This window comes from Leucopleurus acutus (genome assembly GCF_964270905.1).
Source record: "Leucopleurus acutus genome assembly, chromosome: X".
In the NCBI taxonomy this organism is placed as follows: domain Eukaryota; kingdom Metazoa; phylum Chordata; class Mammalia; order Artiodactyla; family Delphinidae; genus Leucopleurus; species Leucopleurus acutus.
In genome coordinates this window covers 74,848,645-74,868,827 of record NC_139148.1, presented here as the reverse complement: position 1 = coordinate 74,868,827, position 20,183 = coordinate 74,848,645, and the positions used below count along the sequence as shown (strand labels likewise).

The 20,183-nt window shown below is 35.1% G+C and overlaps 1 protein-coding gene across 1 annotated transcript in view; it reads right to left on the bottom strand.

The window, feature by feature from the left end:
• The window catches only part of DACH2 (dachshund family transcription factor 2), a gene marked incomplete at both ends in the record, with an annotated part of 629,522 nt that overhangs the window by 11,813 nt on the left and 597,526 nt on the right, over positions 1-20,183 (bottom strand). The window contains 4 exons of the mRNA XM_082864247.1: positions 4,196-4,261; positions 6,146-6,292; positions 19,503-19,650; positions 19,776-19,924. Coding sequence (XP_082720373.1) covers positions 4,196-4,261; positions 6,146-6,292; positions 19,503-19,650; positions 19,776-19,924 — 510 coding nt within the window. The remainder of the gene's footprint in view (positions 1-4,195; positions 4,262-6,145; positions 6,293-19,502; positions 19,651-19,775; positions 19,925-20,183) is intronic.

The window sequence follows — 20,183 nt, the reverse complement described above, 5'->3', positions numbered from 1 at the left end:
CTTGCAAAAGCAGCTCCTAGTGTTTTTGTATTGTTTTGTTTTCTTCCCAAACAAATGCAGTGGCAGAAATGGGAATAATGCGTCATTGTGTGCCCTTGTACTTTATGATGTTATTTCCTCTGAACTTTTTAAAAATTTATTTTATTTTGTTACTAGAAAGTCAGTTCATGAAGGCTGTTATCTGTTTTCTAAAATATAGAAGTTTCATATTCTGGATTTGTTTTGTCTATTATTATTATTAAGATGATGATATCAATTTTCGAAAACTAAAGAAACATGCACTGTACCAGTAGCCCCTAACAATGAAATATAGTCATACAAAAGTTAACTAAGGTATAAACATGCAAAAGGAGAAGTCTCCCTGTGATCATAAAATGATGTTATTTTCTGTTCAGCAGTTCATGCTGCTGCTGTTCATGCTAATTAATTAAAGGAGCTGTTGCTGTAATGTGCAAACAGGGAATCTGAGAAACTGAGAGCGCTTTTAGGTCTCCAAGTGAAGTTAAGTCAATCCGGGCACGGGCAATCAAAGGTAATGAAATCACTTGTCAGTGCTAAGCTTGCAAAAACTGTGAAGTTTGACTAGGGAGTAAAAGGATTATAATTAGATTTCCAATAGGATAATAACTAAATGGCAGAATGCAGTAAAGAGAAAATATTACTTTGTTAGCTAATGGTACTGCTGTTCGGTTTTAGTTTTTATCAGCTCACTTGTTGTTGTGCTAATTTAATTTGTTTTTATCAGCAAAAATGCACTACGCAAATGGTACTTGAATGTCATTTGCAAAAATCATTGATCTGAAGGTACATTTAATGACACCTGGTATATTTATTTTATGTGAAACGGAGATTGGTTGATAAGATGGTTGATGTTCTGTCTTGTGGGCCCCTAACTGAGTTATGGGAATCTGTGTGGGAGGATATTAGTGTATATCCTTCACTGCCAGCAATAGTGGACACCGCTATCAGAGTGGGTGTGTATTCATTTTTTAATCACCTTAAAATATACAGGAGGAGTTGCTATCATAGACTGCTAAAATATAAGGGATACAGAAACCCTTTTATCAGAAAGTGATCTATGCATGATACCTTGTCTGTCAAACATTCAAAGCATAAAAGACATAAAATAACTAAGCTGAAGAGATTTAGAATACATATAAGAATCCTAGTACATGGGCAGTTTGTGGAAATTATCATAAAACTATATATGAGTTTTTTTTTAGTTATTTCACTATTTATTTACTTATTTGGCTGCACCACGTGGCATGTGGGATCTTTGTTCCCTGACCAGGGATCAAACCTGCACCCGTTGCATTGGAAACACGGAGTCTTAACCACTGGACCTCCAGCGAAGGCTCCTATATATGACTTTATTACTTCTAATGATGGCCAAGCAACATTCTTCCAAGTCCTCTTAAGGAAATGTCACAAAATGACTAACTGAATTTCAGAGAAAAAGCACTAAGGGAATAATAGATTTCTATCCAGCAGAGCTATTGACAATAGGAAAAGACTTCACTGATGCTGGAATTGTTTGTTGTGATGAAGACGAGTTGTGGAAATGACATTGGATTGGCATGCATGAATTGAACCTCACAAACAATGCTGAGAAATAATCTTCCAAGTTAAAAAATGGGTAATTGAGGGAAGTGAAAAAGATGAAAACAGTATCAAAATATGTCACAAAAGAAAGGAACGATAACACACAAGAGCAAAATTATTAGGCAGAATGGAAAAATAATGGTTAAGCTTGCATTTTGTTTTCCAAGCATAATACATTTTCTTTAGTTCATAGGTACATATAAAAGTAATCTTTCAATTCTGAACATCTTAAACAAAAAAGTAATATTATTGAGTTTTTTTTGGTAATTATTTGAATTGATTGATTTGATGAATTATATTTAACTCTGATAATATTTTCTGGCACCTATTCCCCTGGAATAGAATAAATTGGTTTTGCTCATAAAATAATTTCTTTTAGATATTAAATTGTGACTCTACTCTCATATTAATAAAAGGAATTTACTCTAGTTTTTCATAAATTGATGATAGGAACTTTATCATTTACCATGCTTAAATGCTGCTCTAAGAGATGTGGGAATGTGTACTTTTTCATTTTTACCACTTTTATCAAGAATACTATTTAACATAACCTAAAAGACAGACAGTTAGTAAGAATTATTAACCCACCATACTTTACCATATATTGAAAATATTAACCACAAATTCTAGACAATTTGATTTGTAATTTGAAAAAATATATATAAAAGTTAATCCCCTTGCTTTAAAATATGTTCCATCTCAATCCTTTTAAAGGTAGAGCTAATTCTCTCCTGTTTACCCAGTAAAAGCTAGGAGAGCTTATTAAAAGTATGCTCACTGAAAACAAATATTAAATGTGTCCTCTCCTAATGACAAATTAATATGCAAAAGCCATTCTTTGGAGACTCCATTAAAATAAAAAACTGAGCCAAATAGTGAATCTAGCTTTTCCTTATATCACCTAACTGACTTTCCATGGATAAGTTATCTGTTGTTTGTTGCATGGAAATGAAGCAACAACTTTAGGACAGTTCAAAAATTTATATTTATCTCAGAGTTAGAAAGTTAGTAGAAAGATGTTACTACTGTGAACTAAAAGAATTATATATATATATATATATATATATATATATATATATATACACATATATATATATATATTAAACAAACAGCAATAAATTGGGAGTATAGGATTAAAGGATAATGAAGGATAATTAAAGGAAAAAAAAGATACAACCCAGTGATGGTTTACCTCTTACAGTTACAAAGCTGACCTTACATCCCACAAAGAAAGGTTCAATCAAGCTCAATGCTCCTTAAAGACTGGGTCTATATGTGTGTGTCACAGATTCAGAAGGGATCAAATGCTTCAGACTTGTTCAACCCTACCTTAGATCTATGGTGGCAACCACAACTAGTGGGGCTTTATTTATATGTTTCACTGTGGTGTACTGATTGGATAAACACTGAGTCCCATCCAAATTGGCTTTGCTCACACAAACAGAGCCTTTAAGTTGAGGGAAGAAAGCAGGTAAGCAAAAGAGGGATAAGAAACAGCAAAAGCTTTATTGAGTGAGCTAAACATGCATGCTTTCACAAAAGTTAATGCATTAGTTAGTTCTATCCAGCTGCAGCAGAATCAGGCATTACCAGAAGATCCATGATCTCTAACACTCCTGGTTTTGCAAAGATGATGTGCAAAACTACCTGAGTCAAGATTTCTAAATTTTCTGAAGTTGCCGTACAAAATGGTGACCCACAGATGAACCCACATGGATCTTTTGGCCACATCCAGTTCTGTTGCCTTCATAGATATCTGTCATTACACCGTGAAAAGGCACTGATTAGTTAAACATCCAGCAGGCAACCTTTCTATGGTTGTATTCTTTTTTGAAAGTTAGGAAATCGTTTTCTCATGGAGATCCTTTTCTTTTTTATTAGAGTGAGACATGAATGTGAAAATAAATGTAATCTGCATACAGAGGGCTAGAAAACTGCATTAGAAAGACACTGAAAATCTCCAGTGGTCAATTTTTATTTTTAGCTGTCTTTGCGCTCCAATGAGACTATATTGATTTTTTCCCCTATTTTCTTACTACTAAATACTTTTAAAAATATTATAAAGGATCTAAACAGTTGTGGGAATCCTGTAAATTATGTATTACAAGTCCTGCTCTCATTTTCATATTTAGTTGGTTTCAAAAAGTATCTAAAATTAGCATCAGGACTTAAATATTGATAAAAATGTTGCCTAGAATACTTTGCAAATATTGGTAGGTTATGATTATTCTACCTGTGTCATTTACAAACAGTAAAGTAGTAAGATTTAAAAAGCATATTATTTTATACTTCTGAAAGGTAAATTATATTCACATTTTGCATTTTTAGAATATGCCTAACATATAAATGTACATCCTTTTAATGGATAAACATACAAGAAATTTGCTCACATTGTGTATGTAAAATTATTAGTCTCTAAATACATAGTCTCAATAAACACTGCAAACTTTTTCCTCTATCATGAAGTAAGAAAGTTAAACTTATTTATTTATTTTCCTTATATGAAAAGTATCAACATAGGAGCTTATCCCCTTCCCACCCCCAGGGGTCACATATTAAGCAGTTACAGAAAGAAGTACACTGTTTACTGTACCTTGCATAGAAGTACTATCATGAGGATTTCCACTGTTTTCTATTTCAATATCCGGAATCCCAGTATCTGAAAGAAGTGACATTCAATACTAAGGTACATTTCTATTTTTCCTGATTCTATTTAAAGTGAAAACTCTGTTCACCACTGCTTTGGTCCTATAGATAACATGAGACTTTGCGTGGCATTTTGTTTTTGTTTTTTGTATGTCTATATGTTTTTAATGGTAGGAGGGAGAATTATAAACCATAGCTGAATTTTACAATTGGGCATATATTTCCAGGTATATAGTAAATACTTCTTTATTCATTTTACACTCTAAAGATAAAACTCAGGAAAATAATCTGTCCATAAAACCCCCTCAGACTATCAGGTAACATGCCCTGACTGTGGAATTAAAAAAAAATAATATAATTGCATAAGTAGAAGTGTCCCATCCTTATGGTATATTTTCCACTTGTAAAATGTGATAGATGATGAGATTATCTCTATGGTAAATGCACATGAACACCAAAACACAGGCTATTATTTGTGGTCTTTATTTAGTACTGGTCCTAGGGGCCAAGAGATACATGAATTGTTTCAAAAAAAAGTTGAGAAAAAGAAACAAAGAGTTGGGTTTTTTATTTTCAATTTTAAATATGAAATGTGTTATCTAAAAGTTATTCATATACATGAAGCATAGCTTAATATGGCCATTTCTATATATATACATTTGCTCAGACACCCTTGGGTAATGTGATAACAGACACCCATATATCATCCATCAAGGACTGATGTGAGAAAGAAATGATTTGACTACAAGTTACCCATCATACTGTAGAAACAGCTGCTTTTCCTTTATAACAGAGAACACTGGAGCTAGAGTGGAATTCACATATGGGTGGATTTCAAAAACATAAAAAGAAAAATGACAAACCTCCTCAGAACTACATGTTCAGAGCCTCAAATAATTAGAGTGCATAGCATGTTGGCCCCATTGCTGGCTCCCACTGTCTAAGATGTTCCTCAGTATGAGATATTGATGTATTATTATTTATCTTCTCTTTCTGTGTCTCAATGAGGCATGGCTGTCATGAGCTAACAATCTACCTCTTCATTTCTATCGATTGTGAGGACAATGATCCAAGACAGTCACAGTAAAAAGGGAACTGAACTTTTGGAAAGGTAAAAATACGATTGAACATTGTACAGTATTCTCTATTCATTCTTAGTATGGGACACTTGAAACAACCCCCTTTTAGTTCATGTGTGTGTCATATTAGCTATGGAGTATGTGTATTCACGTGTATAATATTCTTAGGCTCATCCCTGTTATGTACACATATCAGTTAGATATACCAGCTGTTAACGTGCTCTGAAAGAAAAATTTGAATAGCCTATGAAATGAAATTACTTTGTGAGGTTTCATAATTTAAAATGGAATCAGAAAAGTTTGGAATTAAGAGATTTCATGACAGAAGCACCTCTTCTCACAGGAGCTCCAGGAATTTACTTAGAACATTCATTTTCAACCAGGCACTCTTTAAGCCCTCATCACTGATGCAATCTGCATTAAAGGAACCAGCATTCTAAAGCTCATTAAAATAAAGTACACCAAACATCAGCATATTTTAACACGAATGGACCTAAAACACTTACATTTTAAGTGCAGGGAAGTTATCAATATTACTTCTTCTGCAAAAAGCAGCAGGATTTCCTGTTCCTAGACTATTTATATCTCCCAGAATAGGGCTTATTTTGACAGATTTAATTAATGAACTAAAGCACTTGGCCTCAAATCGATTTTTTAATTACTGTATTCCTGGACAAAGCTTCTCCCTCCCTCACTCCTTCCCTCCTTCCTTTCCTTCTCCCCCTCTCCCTCCTGGCTCTCTCCCCCTCTCCCTCCCTGGCTCTCTCCCTCTCTCTGCTTTGTGTACCTTGAGTGTGAAGGTGCAATACAGACATTACCTTTCAACATCCTCAATCCACTGTCACTAGTAGTAGCTTGCTTAAGTGCTTGCTCCACTTGCTCCCTTCGCTTTGATTCAAATTCTAAGGCTTCTTGTAGTTTTCTCTTTGCTTTTTTCTCCTTCTTCAGGCGCTTTTGCATGGTAGCTAAAATATGGAAAGGAAAATAGTTTGCAAAGGCTTAGTCATTGAAATCAGTTTGCCGGTTTTGATGAATTATAAACCATAGATACAGTTTCAGAGAGATATATAAATGTATGAGTCAACATAAGATTAGATTCTGATTCCGATTAACATTAGACTCAACCAAAGAGTATTCAATCACGCAACCAACTTATTTTTGCTTTCACATCTCCAGTAAGTATGCTCTATAATACACATGTATTTTTATGGTGGTGGTAGTAGTGGTGGAAGATTGTTTTCTACTTTGACTACAGGAATTTAGTGATAGCATGAAATATTTTATAAATTGATTAAGAAAAATATTCTTATTATTCATCAGGTTATTCCTATACATATTTCAAAACACAGAATATCTAAAGATATTTATTGAGTTTCAAAATATGGTATGTCTTTAAACACTCCCGAACATTCTATGAGGTCACCATCACTCTGATACCAAAACAAGACAAAGATGTCACAAAAAAGAAACAGGCCAATATCACTGATGAACATAGATGTAAAAGTCCTCAACAAAATACTAGCAAACAGGATCCAACAGCACATTAAAAGGATCATACACCATGATCAAGGGGGGTTTATTCCAGGAATGCAAGGATTCTTCAATATATGGAAATCAATCAATGTGATACTAACAAATTGAAGAATAAAAACCATATGATAATCTCAATAGATGCAGAAAAAATTTTTGACAAAATTCAGCACCCATTTATGATAAAAACTCTCCAGAAAGTGGGCATAGAGGGAAGCTACCTCAACATAATAAAAGCAATATATGACAAACCCACAGCCAACTTCCTTCTCATTGGTGAAAAACTGAAAGCACTTCCTCTAAGATCAGGAACAACACAAGGGTCCTCACTCCACCACTATTATTCAACATAGTTTTCAAAGTTTTAGCCACCACAATCAGAGAAGGAAAAGAAATAAAAGGAATCCGAACTTGGAAAGAAGAAGTAAAACTGTCACTACTTGCAGATGGCATGATACTATGCATAGAAAATCCTGAAGATGCTACCAGAAAACTACTAGAGCAAATCAACGAATTTAGTAAAGTAGCAGGATACAAAATTAATGCACAGAAATCTCTTGCATTCCTATACACTAACAATGAAAAATCAGAAATAGAAATTAAGGAAACATTCCCATTTACCACTGCAATACAAATAATAGAATACATAGGAAGAAACCTACCTAAGGAGTCAAAAGACCTGTATGCAGAAAACTGTACAACACTGGTGAAAGAAATCAAAGACAATACAAAGAGATGAAGAGATAGACCATGCTCTTGGATTGGAAGAATCAACACTGTGAAAATGACTGTGGTACTGAAACCAATCTACAGATTCAATGCAATCCATATCAAATTACCAATGGCATTTTCACAGAACTAGAACAAAACAATCTCACAATTTGTATGGAAACACAAAAGATCCTGAAGAGCCAATGGAACTGGAGGAATCAGGCTCCCTGACTTCAGACTATATGACAAGGCTACAATAATCAAAACAGTATGGTACTGGCACAAAAACAGAAATATAGATGAATGGAAAAGGATAGAAAGCCCAGAGGTAAACCCACAGACATATGATCACCTTATCTTTGATAAAAGAGGCAAGAATATACAATGGAAGAATGACAGCCTCTTCAATAAGTGGTGCTGAGAAAACTGGACAGCTACATGTAAAAGAATGAAATTAAAACACTTCTTAACACCATACACAAAAATAAACTCAAAATGGATTAAAGACCTAAATGTAAGGCCAAACACTATCAAACTCTTTGAGGAAAACGCAGGCAGAACACTCTATGACATAAATCACAGCAAGATCCTTTCTGACCCACCTCCTAGAGTAAGAGACAAAAATAAACAAATGAGACCTCATGAAACTTAAAAGCTTTTGCACAGCAAAGGAAAACATAAATAAGATGAAAAGACAACTCAGAATGGGAGAAAATATTTGCAAATGAAGCAACTGACAATGGATTAATCTCCAAAATAAACAAGCAGCTCATACAGCTCAATATTGAGAAAACAAACAACCCAATCAAAAATGGGTGGAAGACCTAAACAGACATTTCTCCAAAGACGACATATAGATTGCCAACAAACACATGACAAGATGCTCAACATCACTAATCATTAGAGAAATACAAATCAAAACCACAATGAGTTATCCTCTCACATGAGTCAGAATGGCCATGATCAAAAAATCTACAAACAATAAATGCTGGAGAGGGTGTGGAGAAAAGGGAGCACTTCTGCAATGTTGGTGGGAATGTAAATTGATACAGTCACTATGGAGAACAGTATGGAGGCTTCTTAAAAAACTAAAAATAGAACTACCATGTGACCCAGCAATCCCACTCCTGGGCATATACCCTGAGAAAACCATAATTCAAAAGGACACATGTACTACAATGTTCATCGCAGCACTATTTACAATAGCCAGGAAATGGCAGCAACCTAAATGTCCGACAGATGAATGGATAAAGAAAATGTGACACATGTATACAGTGGAATATTACTCTGCCATAAAAAGGAACGAAATTGAGTTATTTGTAATGAGGTGGATTGATGTAGAGTCTGTCATACAGAGTGAGGTAAGTCAGAAAGAGAAAAACAAATACAGTATGCTAACACATATATATGGAATCTAAAAAAACAGTACTGATGAACCTAGTGGCAGGGCAGGAATAAGCCACAGATGTAGGCAACATACTTGAGGACACAGGGGGAGAAGTGGAAGCTGAGATGAAGTAAGAGAGTAGCACTGACATATATACACTACCAAATGTAAAATGGATGGGTAGTGGGAAGCTGCTACATAGAACAAGGAGATCAGCTCACTGGTTTGTGATGACTTATAGGGGTGGGGTAGGGAGGGTGGGAGGGAGTCTCAAGAGATAGGGGATATGGGGATATATGTATACATATAGCTGATTCACTTTGTTGTACAGCAGAAACTAACACAACATTGTAAAGCATTTATCCACCAATAAAGATGAAAATAAAAAAGATGTATGGAAGAAAAAGAAAAAACATGGTATGTCTTTTAAAACTTACAGTGTCAAGGGTCTCTTTATTTGAGATGTTACCAGTTTTTAGGGCAAATATCTATCTCTTTAAATATATGCACATATCATCAAACTCTGTCTCTCTCCATATATTTATATTTGAATCTATCTCTACATTTTAAAGAGAATAACTTTCAGCAATGATTATGTTAAGCAATCTGTAAAGGCACAACAACATTTCTTTCATAAATAGAAAAGGTAATGAAGAGGTAAAAACAATTATAACTCAACTCTCAAGGCCTTATGTCTTAACTAGAAACTTTAACTGCCCTAATGTATGATTGTTACTATTCTCTGAAACCTTGAAATCTGTGATAATTTCTCAAACAGAATTGCTGGGCTCCAGCAATATAGTGGTTCATTGCAGGGTTCTAAGCAGACCGACCTTCACATTCTTCCTAAATTAGTTGTAAAAATTTAAGATATTGATATTAGGACAATAGAAAAATATTCAAGGAACATTAAACAAAATTATAAATTATATGACATTTAAAAAATCTTAAAATTATTCAAATACAATTAAAATATTTTGATTGCACTAAAGTGAATATGATGCTAATTTGAGTTTCAGTTGTATTTATCTCACAGTTCAATGTCTTTTCATATAAATGACCTTCAGCAACTTGAAGAGAGTTATTTACTCATCTAAATTTATGTTCATTTACGACAAAAATTCAGAGGACTAAGGTAATCACAAGATGGAAATCTTGGAATAAAGACACCGAGAATATATGGTTTCTATTATTTTTGATAAAAGACTATTAAATAAGGTTAAGCATAAAAAACTTTTACTATAATAATTATACTTAATTATCATCATTCAAATAAAGCATTTAGTAAATTATTTAAATCAAAAACATAGATTTATTCAAATTAATGTATAGCAATGTCCTTGATAAGACAAAATTTTGCTTCTAGTAAAATTATTTATTCAAAAACATTACATATGTTGATTCCCTTGAAATTTATGATTCCATATATTATAAACAATGCCACAGAATATTACATTAAAATTATATAAAAATAAACTATAATTTATTTAGGACGTACCATGTACTGAACATTTTTTCTAGGACTATATCTCATTTAAAACTTACAACAACTCAGCAAGGAAGATATTGTTATCTCCAATTTATAGATGAAGGAATTGAGTCCTTGAGAGGTCAAGAAATTTTTTCAAGATCCCAGAACTAGTAGTTCTCATAGATTGAGGGCCAAAGATTTTATAGGTAGTTGTTTCAAAGCCTGGGGACCATATAGTTGGTCAAGAACCAAGACAGATGAGCTCCAAGCTCTCCTGTAGCTCTATCATTCTTTGTTTCTAAGTGTTTAAACTGCAAAGAATATTATAACATATGTTTAATTCAAGTAACACATTCTGGCTAGGAACAAAAAGGTAGTTAGAAGGAATATATAAGTGTGAAACAATGTTTTCATTAAAAAAAGATACTCATAGGGATTCTTACTATATACATAGTTTTATATATATATATATATATATATATATATATATAGAGAGAGAGAGAGAGAGAGAGAGAGTTTACTATATACATATATATAGTTTTACATATGTTCTTTATATATGTATATATGTTGCTACTATTTTTTTCTATAAACCTGGGGAAACATTACTTTTCAACTACAATATCAATTTTCTCCATTTTTCTTTTCAATCATATGACTTTAGATAAAGAGTTCACCCTTTGTCCTAAAAAGTAGGTTTACTGGGTATGAGATATTTAGGCAACTAGAAAGGAATTTAAGTGATCATGCAGTCAACTATTGTAATAGATGATGATGCTGAGATTCATAGAGATGAAGCAGATAGTTTCTCTAAATCAATGAGGATAACAGAGTAGTTTCTTTTCATTATGCTAGTCATAAGATGTAAAATGTCAAAAACAGTTCTTAGCACACGGCAGACAATTGATAAGCATTAGCTAGTGATGGTAATAGTAGTAGTAGTAGTAGTAGTAGTAGTGATGGTAGTAGTAGTAGTGACAGTAATGACAGTAGTAGTAATGATGATAGAATATTACTAGTGGTATTATTATTATATCATAATAATTGCTAAATTTATTAAATATAAATGCTTCATAGTAAATCTGATAATAGATACAGTATTACATCTACAATGTCTAAGACTTTTTAAAAGACAATAGTTATGATATCAATTATAAATACAGACCTGAAGACTCTATAAGAAGTTAGTAAATAGAAATCGGTATGAGTAGATCCCTAAAAGTTAGAAGCCAATTTTACTATATGTAGTAGATTTTCCTAAGTCAATTTGTGAATGTTATTATATTTAACATATTTGGTACTTTCGTATAAATAATTTCCCTACTAAAGAAATGTGCTTTTATGATTCCTAATCATAATAATATATATTGCATCCCAAATATCAGAAATAAACTAATTTCTCAAAACTTTAAAAAGACAATTTAGCTTCTGTTTAGTAGTATTTAATGACTTTGGCAAGATAAGAAGAGGTTTAATTCTTTTTAAATGTAATGACTGAATTTCCATTTTGAACTGAACTAGTAATTCTTAGGTCTTAAGGAAAATATACAGTAAAATTTCAATTTCTTGATGCAAATTTCAGAATATAATATGTTATATTAGAATAGTATATAGTTAGTGGATTTCACTCGACTAGAGTAATTCTTCCTAGTTTAGGGAGGCATTATCTGGGTTGTGAATTTTCTCTCCCTTTTTGCCTCTCATTTCCACTCTTTAACTCTTTTAATGACTTTTGCTTTGTGACTATTCTACAGAAGAATAAGCGAAGAAGAGAAAGAAGCTGAAAAGCACAATAGTCACTTTTGCTGCTGTTTTGTATTTTATGGTAAGTATAAGGAAGAGGTGAAAATTATTGGTTAAAGTTTTGAATTTTCTCTGGTTTTGATACAAACTAGTCTCATTATCCACATCTATAGATTATCAAATGCCTACCCATTGTTAGAAAGTTATTTCTATTTCTGAACAATATTTTTCATTCTCTCACTTTTGTCTCCATCCATACTTATGCTACCCTATTCAGCCCTCATCACCACAGCCTAGATGAGGGCAATCCACTTTTACATAGTTTCCTTGTTTGTAGTCTTACTCCAAGTCCCATCTAATCTATTCCCAACACCGGAGTGGTCTATCTGATTGAAAGCAGACCAGATCACTCCACTGCTTATCTTTTAATAATTCCCATAACCTACAGGACAAAGTCTAAGCTAATCTTTTACATGATTAAAAATGGCCTTTATGGGTGGGCCTTCAAGATGGCGGAAGAGTAAGATGTGGAGATCACCTTTCTCCCAAAAAATACATAAGAAATACATGTACATGTGGAACAACTCCTACAGAACACCTACTGAATGCTAGCAGAAGACCTCAGACTTCCCAAAAGGCAAGAAACACCCCACGTACCTGGGTAGGGCAAAAGAAAAAAGAAAAAACAGAGACAAAAGAATAAAGATGGGACCTGCACCACTGGGAGGGACCTGTGAAGGAGGAAAAGGTTCCACACACTAGGAAGCCCCTTCACTGGCGGAGAATAAGGGTGGCGAGGGGGAAGCTTCGGAGCCACAGAGGAGAGCGCAGCAACAGGGGTGTGGGGGGCAAAGCAGAGAGATTCCTGCACAGAGGATCGGTGCTGACTGGCACTCACCAGCCTGAGAGGTTTGTCTGCTTACATGCCAGGGCGGGCGGGGGCTGGGAGCTGAGGCTCGGGCTTCTGTCGGAGCACAGGGAGATGACTGGGGTTGGTGGCGTGAACACAGCCTGGAGGGGTTTAGTGCACCACAGCTAGCCGGGAGGGAGTCTAGGGAAAAGTCTGGAACTGCCTAAGAGGGAAGAGACCTTTGTTTCCGGGTGGGTGAGGAGAGGGGATTCAGAGCACTGCCTAAACAAGCTCCAGAGATGGGCCCGAGTCGCAGCTATCAGCATGGACAACAGAGATGGGCATGAAACACTAAGGCTGCTGCTGCAGCCACCAAGAAACCTGTGTGCAAGCACAGGTCACCCTCCATACCACACCTCCCGGGAGCCTGTGCATCCTGCCACTGCCAGGGTCCTGTGATCCAGGGACAACTTCCCCAGGAGAACACACGGTGTGCCTCAGGCTGTTGCAATATCACACTGGTCTCTGCCACTGTAGGCTCGCCCCACATTCTGTACCCCTCCCTCGCCCTGGCCTGAGTGAACCAGAGCTCCCTAATCAGCTGCTCCTTTAAAATCATCCTTATGGAGCAAAAAACAGATGCCCTCAAGTGACTGACACACAGAGGCGGGGCCAAATCCAAACCTGAACCCCAGGAGATGTGTGAACAAAGAAGAAAAGGGAAATCTCTCCCAGCAGCCTCAGGAGAACCGGATTAAATCTCCACAATCAACTTGATGTACCCTGCATCAGTGGAATACCTGAATAGAGAATAAATCAGCCCAAAATTTATGCAGTGGACTTTGGGAGCAATGATATATATATTGTTTTCCTTTTTCACTTTTTGTGAGTGTGTATGTGCATGCTTCTTTGTGTGATTTTGTCTGTATAACTTTGCTTTTACCATTTATCCTAGAGATCTGTATGTCCCTTTTTTTGTTTTTCTTTTGTTTATAGTATAGTTTTTAGTGCTTTTTATCATTGGTGGATTTGCTTTTTGGTTTGGCTGCTACTTTCTTTCTTATTTTTTTCTCTTTTTTTTACTTTTTATTTTTTTAATTTTTTTATGTTACTTTTTTCTTTCTTTCTTTTTTCTTAACTTTTCTTCTGAGCCATGTGGCTGACAGGGTCTTGGTGCACTGGGCACAAAGGGACAGCCAAGATCAGGACATTGGTCCACCAGAGACCTCCTACCTCCACATAATATCAAACGGCAAAAGCGCTCCCAGAGATCTACATCTCAATGCTAAGACCCAGATCCACTCAATGACCAGCAAGCTACAGTGCTGGACACCCTATGCCAAACAACTAGCAAGACAGGAACACAGCCCCACCTATTAGCAGAGAGGCTGCCTAAAATCATAATAAGGACAGAGACACCCCAAAACACACCACCGGACACAGTCCTGCCCACCAGAAAGACAAGATCCAGGCTCATCCACCAGAAAACAGGCACTAGGTCCCTCCACCAGGAAGCCTGCACAACCCACTGAACCAACCTTAGCCACTGGGGCAGACACCAAAAACAATGGGAACTACAAACCTGCAGTCAGTGAAAAGGAGACCCCAAACACAGTAAGTTAAGCAAAATGAGAAGACAGAAACACACAGCTGATGAAGGGGTAAAGTAAAAACCCACCAGACCAAACAAATGAAGAGGAAATAGGCAGTCTACTTGGAAAAGAATTCAGGGTAATGATAGTAAAGATGATCAAAAGTCTTGGAAATAGAATGGAGAAAATAAAAGAAATGTTTAACAAGGACCTAGAAGAACTAAAGAGCAAACAATGATGAACAACAGAATAAATGAAATTAAAAATTCTCTAGAAGAAATCAATAGCAGAAGATTTGAGGCAGAAGAACAGATAAGTGACCTGTAAGATAAACTATTGGAAATAACTACTGCAGAGCAGAATAAAAAAAAAGAATGGAAAGAATTGAAGACAGTCTCAAAGACATCTAGGACAATGTTACATGCACCAACATTTGAATTACATGGGTTCCAGAAGAAGAAGAGAAAAAGAAATGGCTGAGAAAATATTTGAAGAGATTAAAGATGAAAACTTCCCTAATATGGGAAGGAAATAGTCAATAAAGTCCAGGAAGCACAGAGAGTCTCATACAGCATAAATCCTAGGAGAAACATGCCAAGAAGCATATTAATCAACCTATCAAAAATTAAATACAAGGAAAAAAGATTAAAAGCAGCAAGGGAAAAACAACAAATAACATACAAGGGAATCCCAATAAGGTTAAGAGCTGATCTTTCATCAGAAAGTCTGCAAGCCAAAAGGGAGTGGAAGGACATATTTAAAGTGATGAATGGGAAAAACCTACAACCAAGATTACTCTACCCAGCAAGTATCATATTCAGATTTGATGGAGAAATTAAAACATTTATAGACAAGCAAAAGCTAACCTTACACCTAAAGCAATTAGAGAATGAACAAAACAAAACAAAAAAAAAGCAAAGTTAGAAGAAGGAAAGAAATCATAAAGATCAGATCAGAAATAAATGAAAAAGAAATGAAGGAAACAATAGCAAAGATCAATAAAACTAAAAGCTGGTTCTTTGAGAAGACTAAAACTATTGATAAACCATTAGCCAGACTCATCAGGAAAAAAAGGGAGAAGACTCAAATCAATAGAATTAGAAATGGGAAAGGAGAAGTAAAAACTGACATTGCAGAAATACAAAGGATCATGAGTGATTACTATAAGCAACTATATGCCAATAAAATGGACAACCTGGAAGAAGTGGACACATTCTCACAAAAGCACAACCTTCTGAGACTGAACATGGAAGAAATTGAAAATATAAACAGACTAATCACAAGCACTGAAATTGAGACTGTGCTAAAAATCTTCCAACAAACAAAAGCCCAGGACCAGATGGCTTCACAGGCGAATTCTATCAAACATTTAGAGAAGAGCTAATACCTATCCTTCTCAAACTCTTCCAAAAATATCAGAGGGAAGAAAACTCCCAAACTCATTCTATGAGGCCACCATCACCCTGATACCAAAACCAAACAAAGATGTCGTAAAGAAAGAAAACTACAGGCCAATATCACTGATGAATATAGATGCAAAAATCCTCAACAAAATACTAGCAAATAAAATCCAACAGCACATTAAAAGGATCATACACCATGATCAAGGGGGTTTTATCCCAGGAATGCAAGGATTCATCAATATACGCACATTAATCAATGTGATATACCACAGTAACAAATTGAAGGATAAAAGCCACATGATCATCTCAATACATGCAGAAAAAGCTTTCAACAAAATTTAACACCCTTTTATTATAAAAACCCTCCAGAAAGTAGACATGGAGGGAATTTACCTCAACATAATAAAGGCCATAGTTGACAAATCCACAGCCAACATCGTTCTAAATGGTGAAAAACTGAAACCATTCCCACTAAGATCAGGAACAAGAAAAGGTTGCCCACTCTCACCACTGTTATTCAACATACTTTTTGAAGTTTTAGCTACAGCAATCATAGAAGAAACAGAGATAAAAGGAATCCAAATTGGAAAATAAGTAAAACTGTCACTGTTTGCAGATGATATATTATACATAAAGAATCCTAACGACGCTACCTGAAATCTACTAGAGGTAATCAGTGAATTTAGTAAAGTAGCAGGATACAAAATTAATGCACATATATCTCTTGCATTCCCATACACTAATAATGAAAAATCTGAAAGAGAAATTAAGGAAACACTCTCATTTAATACTGCAACAAAAAGAATAAAATAACTAGGAATAAAGCTACCTAAGGAGACAAAAACCTGTATGCAGAAAACTATAAGAGACTGACGCAAGAAATTAAAGATGATACAAACTGATGGAGAGATATACCATTTTCTTGTATTGGAAGAATCAACATTGTGAAAATGACTCTACTACGCAAAGCAATCTACAGATTCAATGCAATCCCTGTCAAGCTACTAATGGCATTTTTAAGAAACTAGAACAAAAAATTTCACAATTTGTATGGAAACACAAGAGACACTGAATAGCAAAAGCAATCTTGAGAAAAAAAATGGCGCTTGAGTAATCAGACTCCTTGACTTCAGACTATACTACAAAGCTACAGTAATCAAGACATCATGGTACTGGCTCAAAAACAGAAATATAGACAAATGGAACGGGATAGAAAACCCAGGCATAAATCCACGCACATATGGTCACCTTATTTTTGATAAAGGAGGCAGAATATACAATGCAGAAAAGAGAGCCTCTTAAATAAGTTGTCCTGGGAAAACTGGACAGCTACATGTAAAAGAATGAAATTAGAACACTCCCTAACACCGTACACAAAAGGAAACTCAAAATGATTAAAGACCTAAATGTAAGGCCAGACACTAAAACTCTTAGGGGAAAACATAGGCAGAACACTCTATGACATAAATCACAGAAAGATCCTTTTTAACCCAACCCCTAGAGAAACGGAAATAAAAACAAAAATAAACAAATGAGACCTAACAAAACTTCCAAGCTTTTTCACAGCAAAGGAAACCATAAACAAGATGAAAAGACAATGCTCAGAATGGAGAAAATTTTTGAAAAAGATGCAACTGACAAAGGATTAATCTCCAAAATTTACAAGCAGCTCATGCAGCTCAATATCAGAAAAACAAACAACCCAATCCAAAAATGGGCAGAAGACCTAAATAGACATTTCTCCAAAGATATACAGATTTCCAACAAACACATGAAAGGATGTTCAGCATCACTAATCATTAGAGAAATGCAACTCAAAACTACAATGAGGTATCACCTCACACCAATAAGAATGGCCATCATCAAAATATCTACAAAAAATAAATTCTGGAGAGGGTGTGAAGAAAAGAGAACCCTCTTGCACTGTTGGTGGGAATGTAAATTGATACAGCCACTATGGAGAACAGTATGGAAGTTTCTTAAAATACTAAAAATAGAACTACCATACCACCCAGCAATCCCAGTCCTGGGCATATACCCTGAGAAAACCATAATTTAAAAAGAATCATGTACCACTATGTTCATTGCAGCTCTATTTACAATAGCCAAGACATGGAAGCAACTTAAGTGTCCATTGACAGATGAGTGGATAAAGAAGATGTGGCATATATATATACAATGGAATATTACTCTGCCATAAAAAGAAACAAAATTGAGTTATTTGTAGTGAGGCGGATGGACCTAGAGTCTGTCATACAGAGTGAAGTAAGTCAGAAAGAGAAAAACAAATACCATATGCTAACACATATATATGGAGTCTGAAAAAAAAAAAGGTTCGGAAGAACCTAGGTGCAGGACTGGAATACAGATGCAGACGTAGAGAATGGACTTGAGGACACGTAGAGGAGAGGGGGAAGGGTAAGCTGGGACAAAGTGAGAGAGTGGCACTGACATATATACTACCAAAAGTAAAATAGGTAGCTAGTGGGAAGCAGCTGCATAGCACAAGGAAATCAGCTTGATGTTTTGTGACCACCTAGAGGGGTGGGATAGGGAGGGTGGGAGGAAGATGCAAGAGGGAGGAGATATGGGGATATATGCATATGTATAGCTTATTCACTTTGTTATAAACATAAACTAAACACCATTGTTAAGCAATTATTCTCCAATAAAGATGTTAAAAAAAGAAAATGGCCTTTATAATTTACCCTCTACTTTTGTTATGCATTATTCCCCAACATTCACTTCATAAAATTCAAAGTCATGGTATTAATACACTGTATATATTTGACCATGTTTGAGGCTTCTTGCCTCCATGCCTATGTTCATTGTTCTAGAATGATCAGATCACTCATTTACTCTCATGCTTTTCTTGCCTTACTGATTCTTCAAGACTCAGGTTCAAGTGTCAGCATCAGAAAACCTTCTTTGACCATCAATTCCCCACCAGGCTGAGCTAACTACCCCCCTCTCTATATAAACATATATGATGTACATCATTGTTCTTTCCACTTTGTCTTATAATTAGCTGGTTGGTTGTGCTAGTCCTCTGAAATGTAAATCTTTCAAGGACAGGGACTGAGTTTTATCTTCTAACACCAGAATCTAATATTGTTCTTGAAAAAGAGTAAGCATTTAATACATAAGGAATTGTTTGAATCTATCTATCTATCTATCTATCTATCTATCTATCTATCTATCTATCTATGTATATATATATATGTCTCCAGGAGTATTTTGTGAAATTTTGAGAGAACTAAGAATATTCATGTTTCCAAAAATGAAGTGTAGATCTTGCTCATTATGTTTAATTACAAAGAGAAATAGTGTAAACATCTTACCTTGTGGATTGCACACAGTGTTTGATTCTTAGCTTGTCATTTGTTTTCAGCAGTTCCTGGCTATCCCTGAGAATATTTCTATTACTACTGAAAATATCTCCAACACAGTCTTACCTTATTCACTTATATTGAACTTGTTAAACTTACTTCTGCTTTGAAGCTCAACTGCGAGTTGTCTTTCAAGGTTTTCTCTAATTTCTCTCTCTCTATAGAGCTCCATTCGCAGTTCCTTTTTCTCTTGTTGAGTCTGCTTCTCTTGGATGTGAGCATTATCCAAAGCCACTTTCAGTAGACCCTGTCAAAATACAGCAAATGACATGCAGTTCATCTTATCTGTTTTAATTTCTCAAATATGAAATAATTTATGTAGGTGCTAATGTCTTGTATTACATTTATTTTGTTTATAGAAATATTGTTGACCTGAATGTTGGTCAACAGAGTCTCCACAGAGGACAGACTATCAGCAAAAATGAATGGTCCAGGGAATCCAGGAGGCAATGCCTGCCCAGGAGTCAATTGGATCTTGTCCAGGGGTGACTTCATCATTGGAATTTGAACGGGTACCTCTTCTGCAAGAAACAAAATTAATATCAGAAGGTTCATAAACTTACAGCTCAAAATTTTCACTATGTTTCCTTTATCTCTATAAAGATTTTGTTGCTAAAGCTAAATGATGGAAAACTCATAACTGGAATTCATACCTATTTCCCAGCTGCCTCTCATTTCTCAAAATAAATGTTTCAGTAAAGAATCAGTGAAAAATGAACCAACATTTACTGCTAATTGGCATAAAATTTGGAGAAACAAATTTGACATGCTTATTAATAT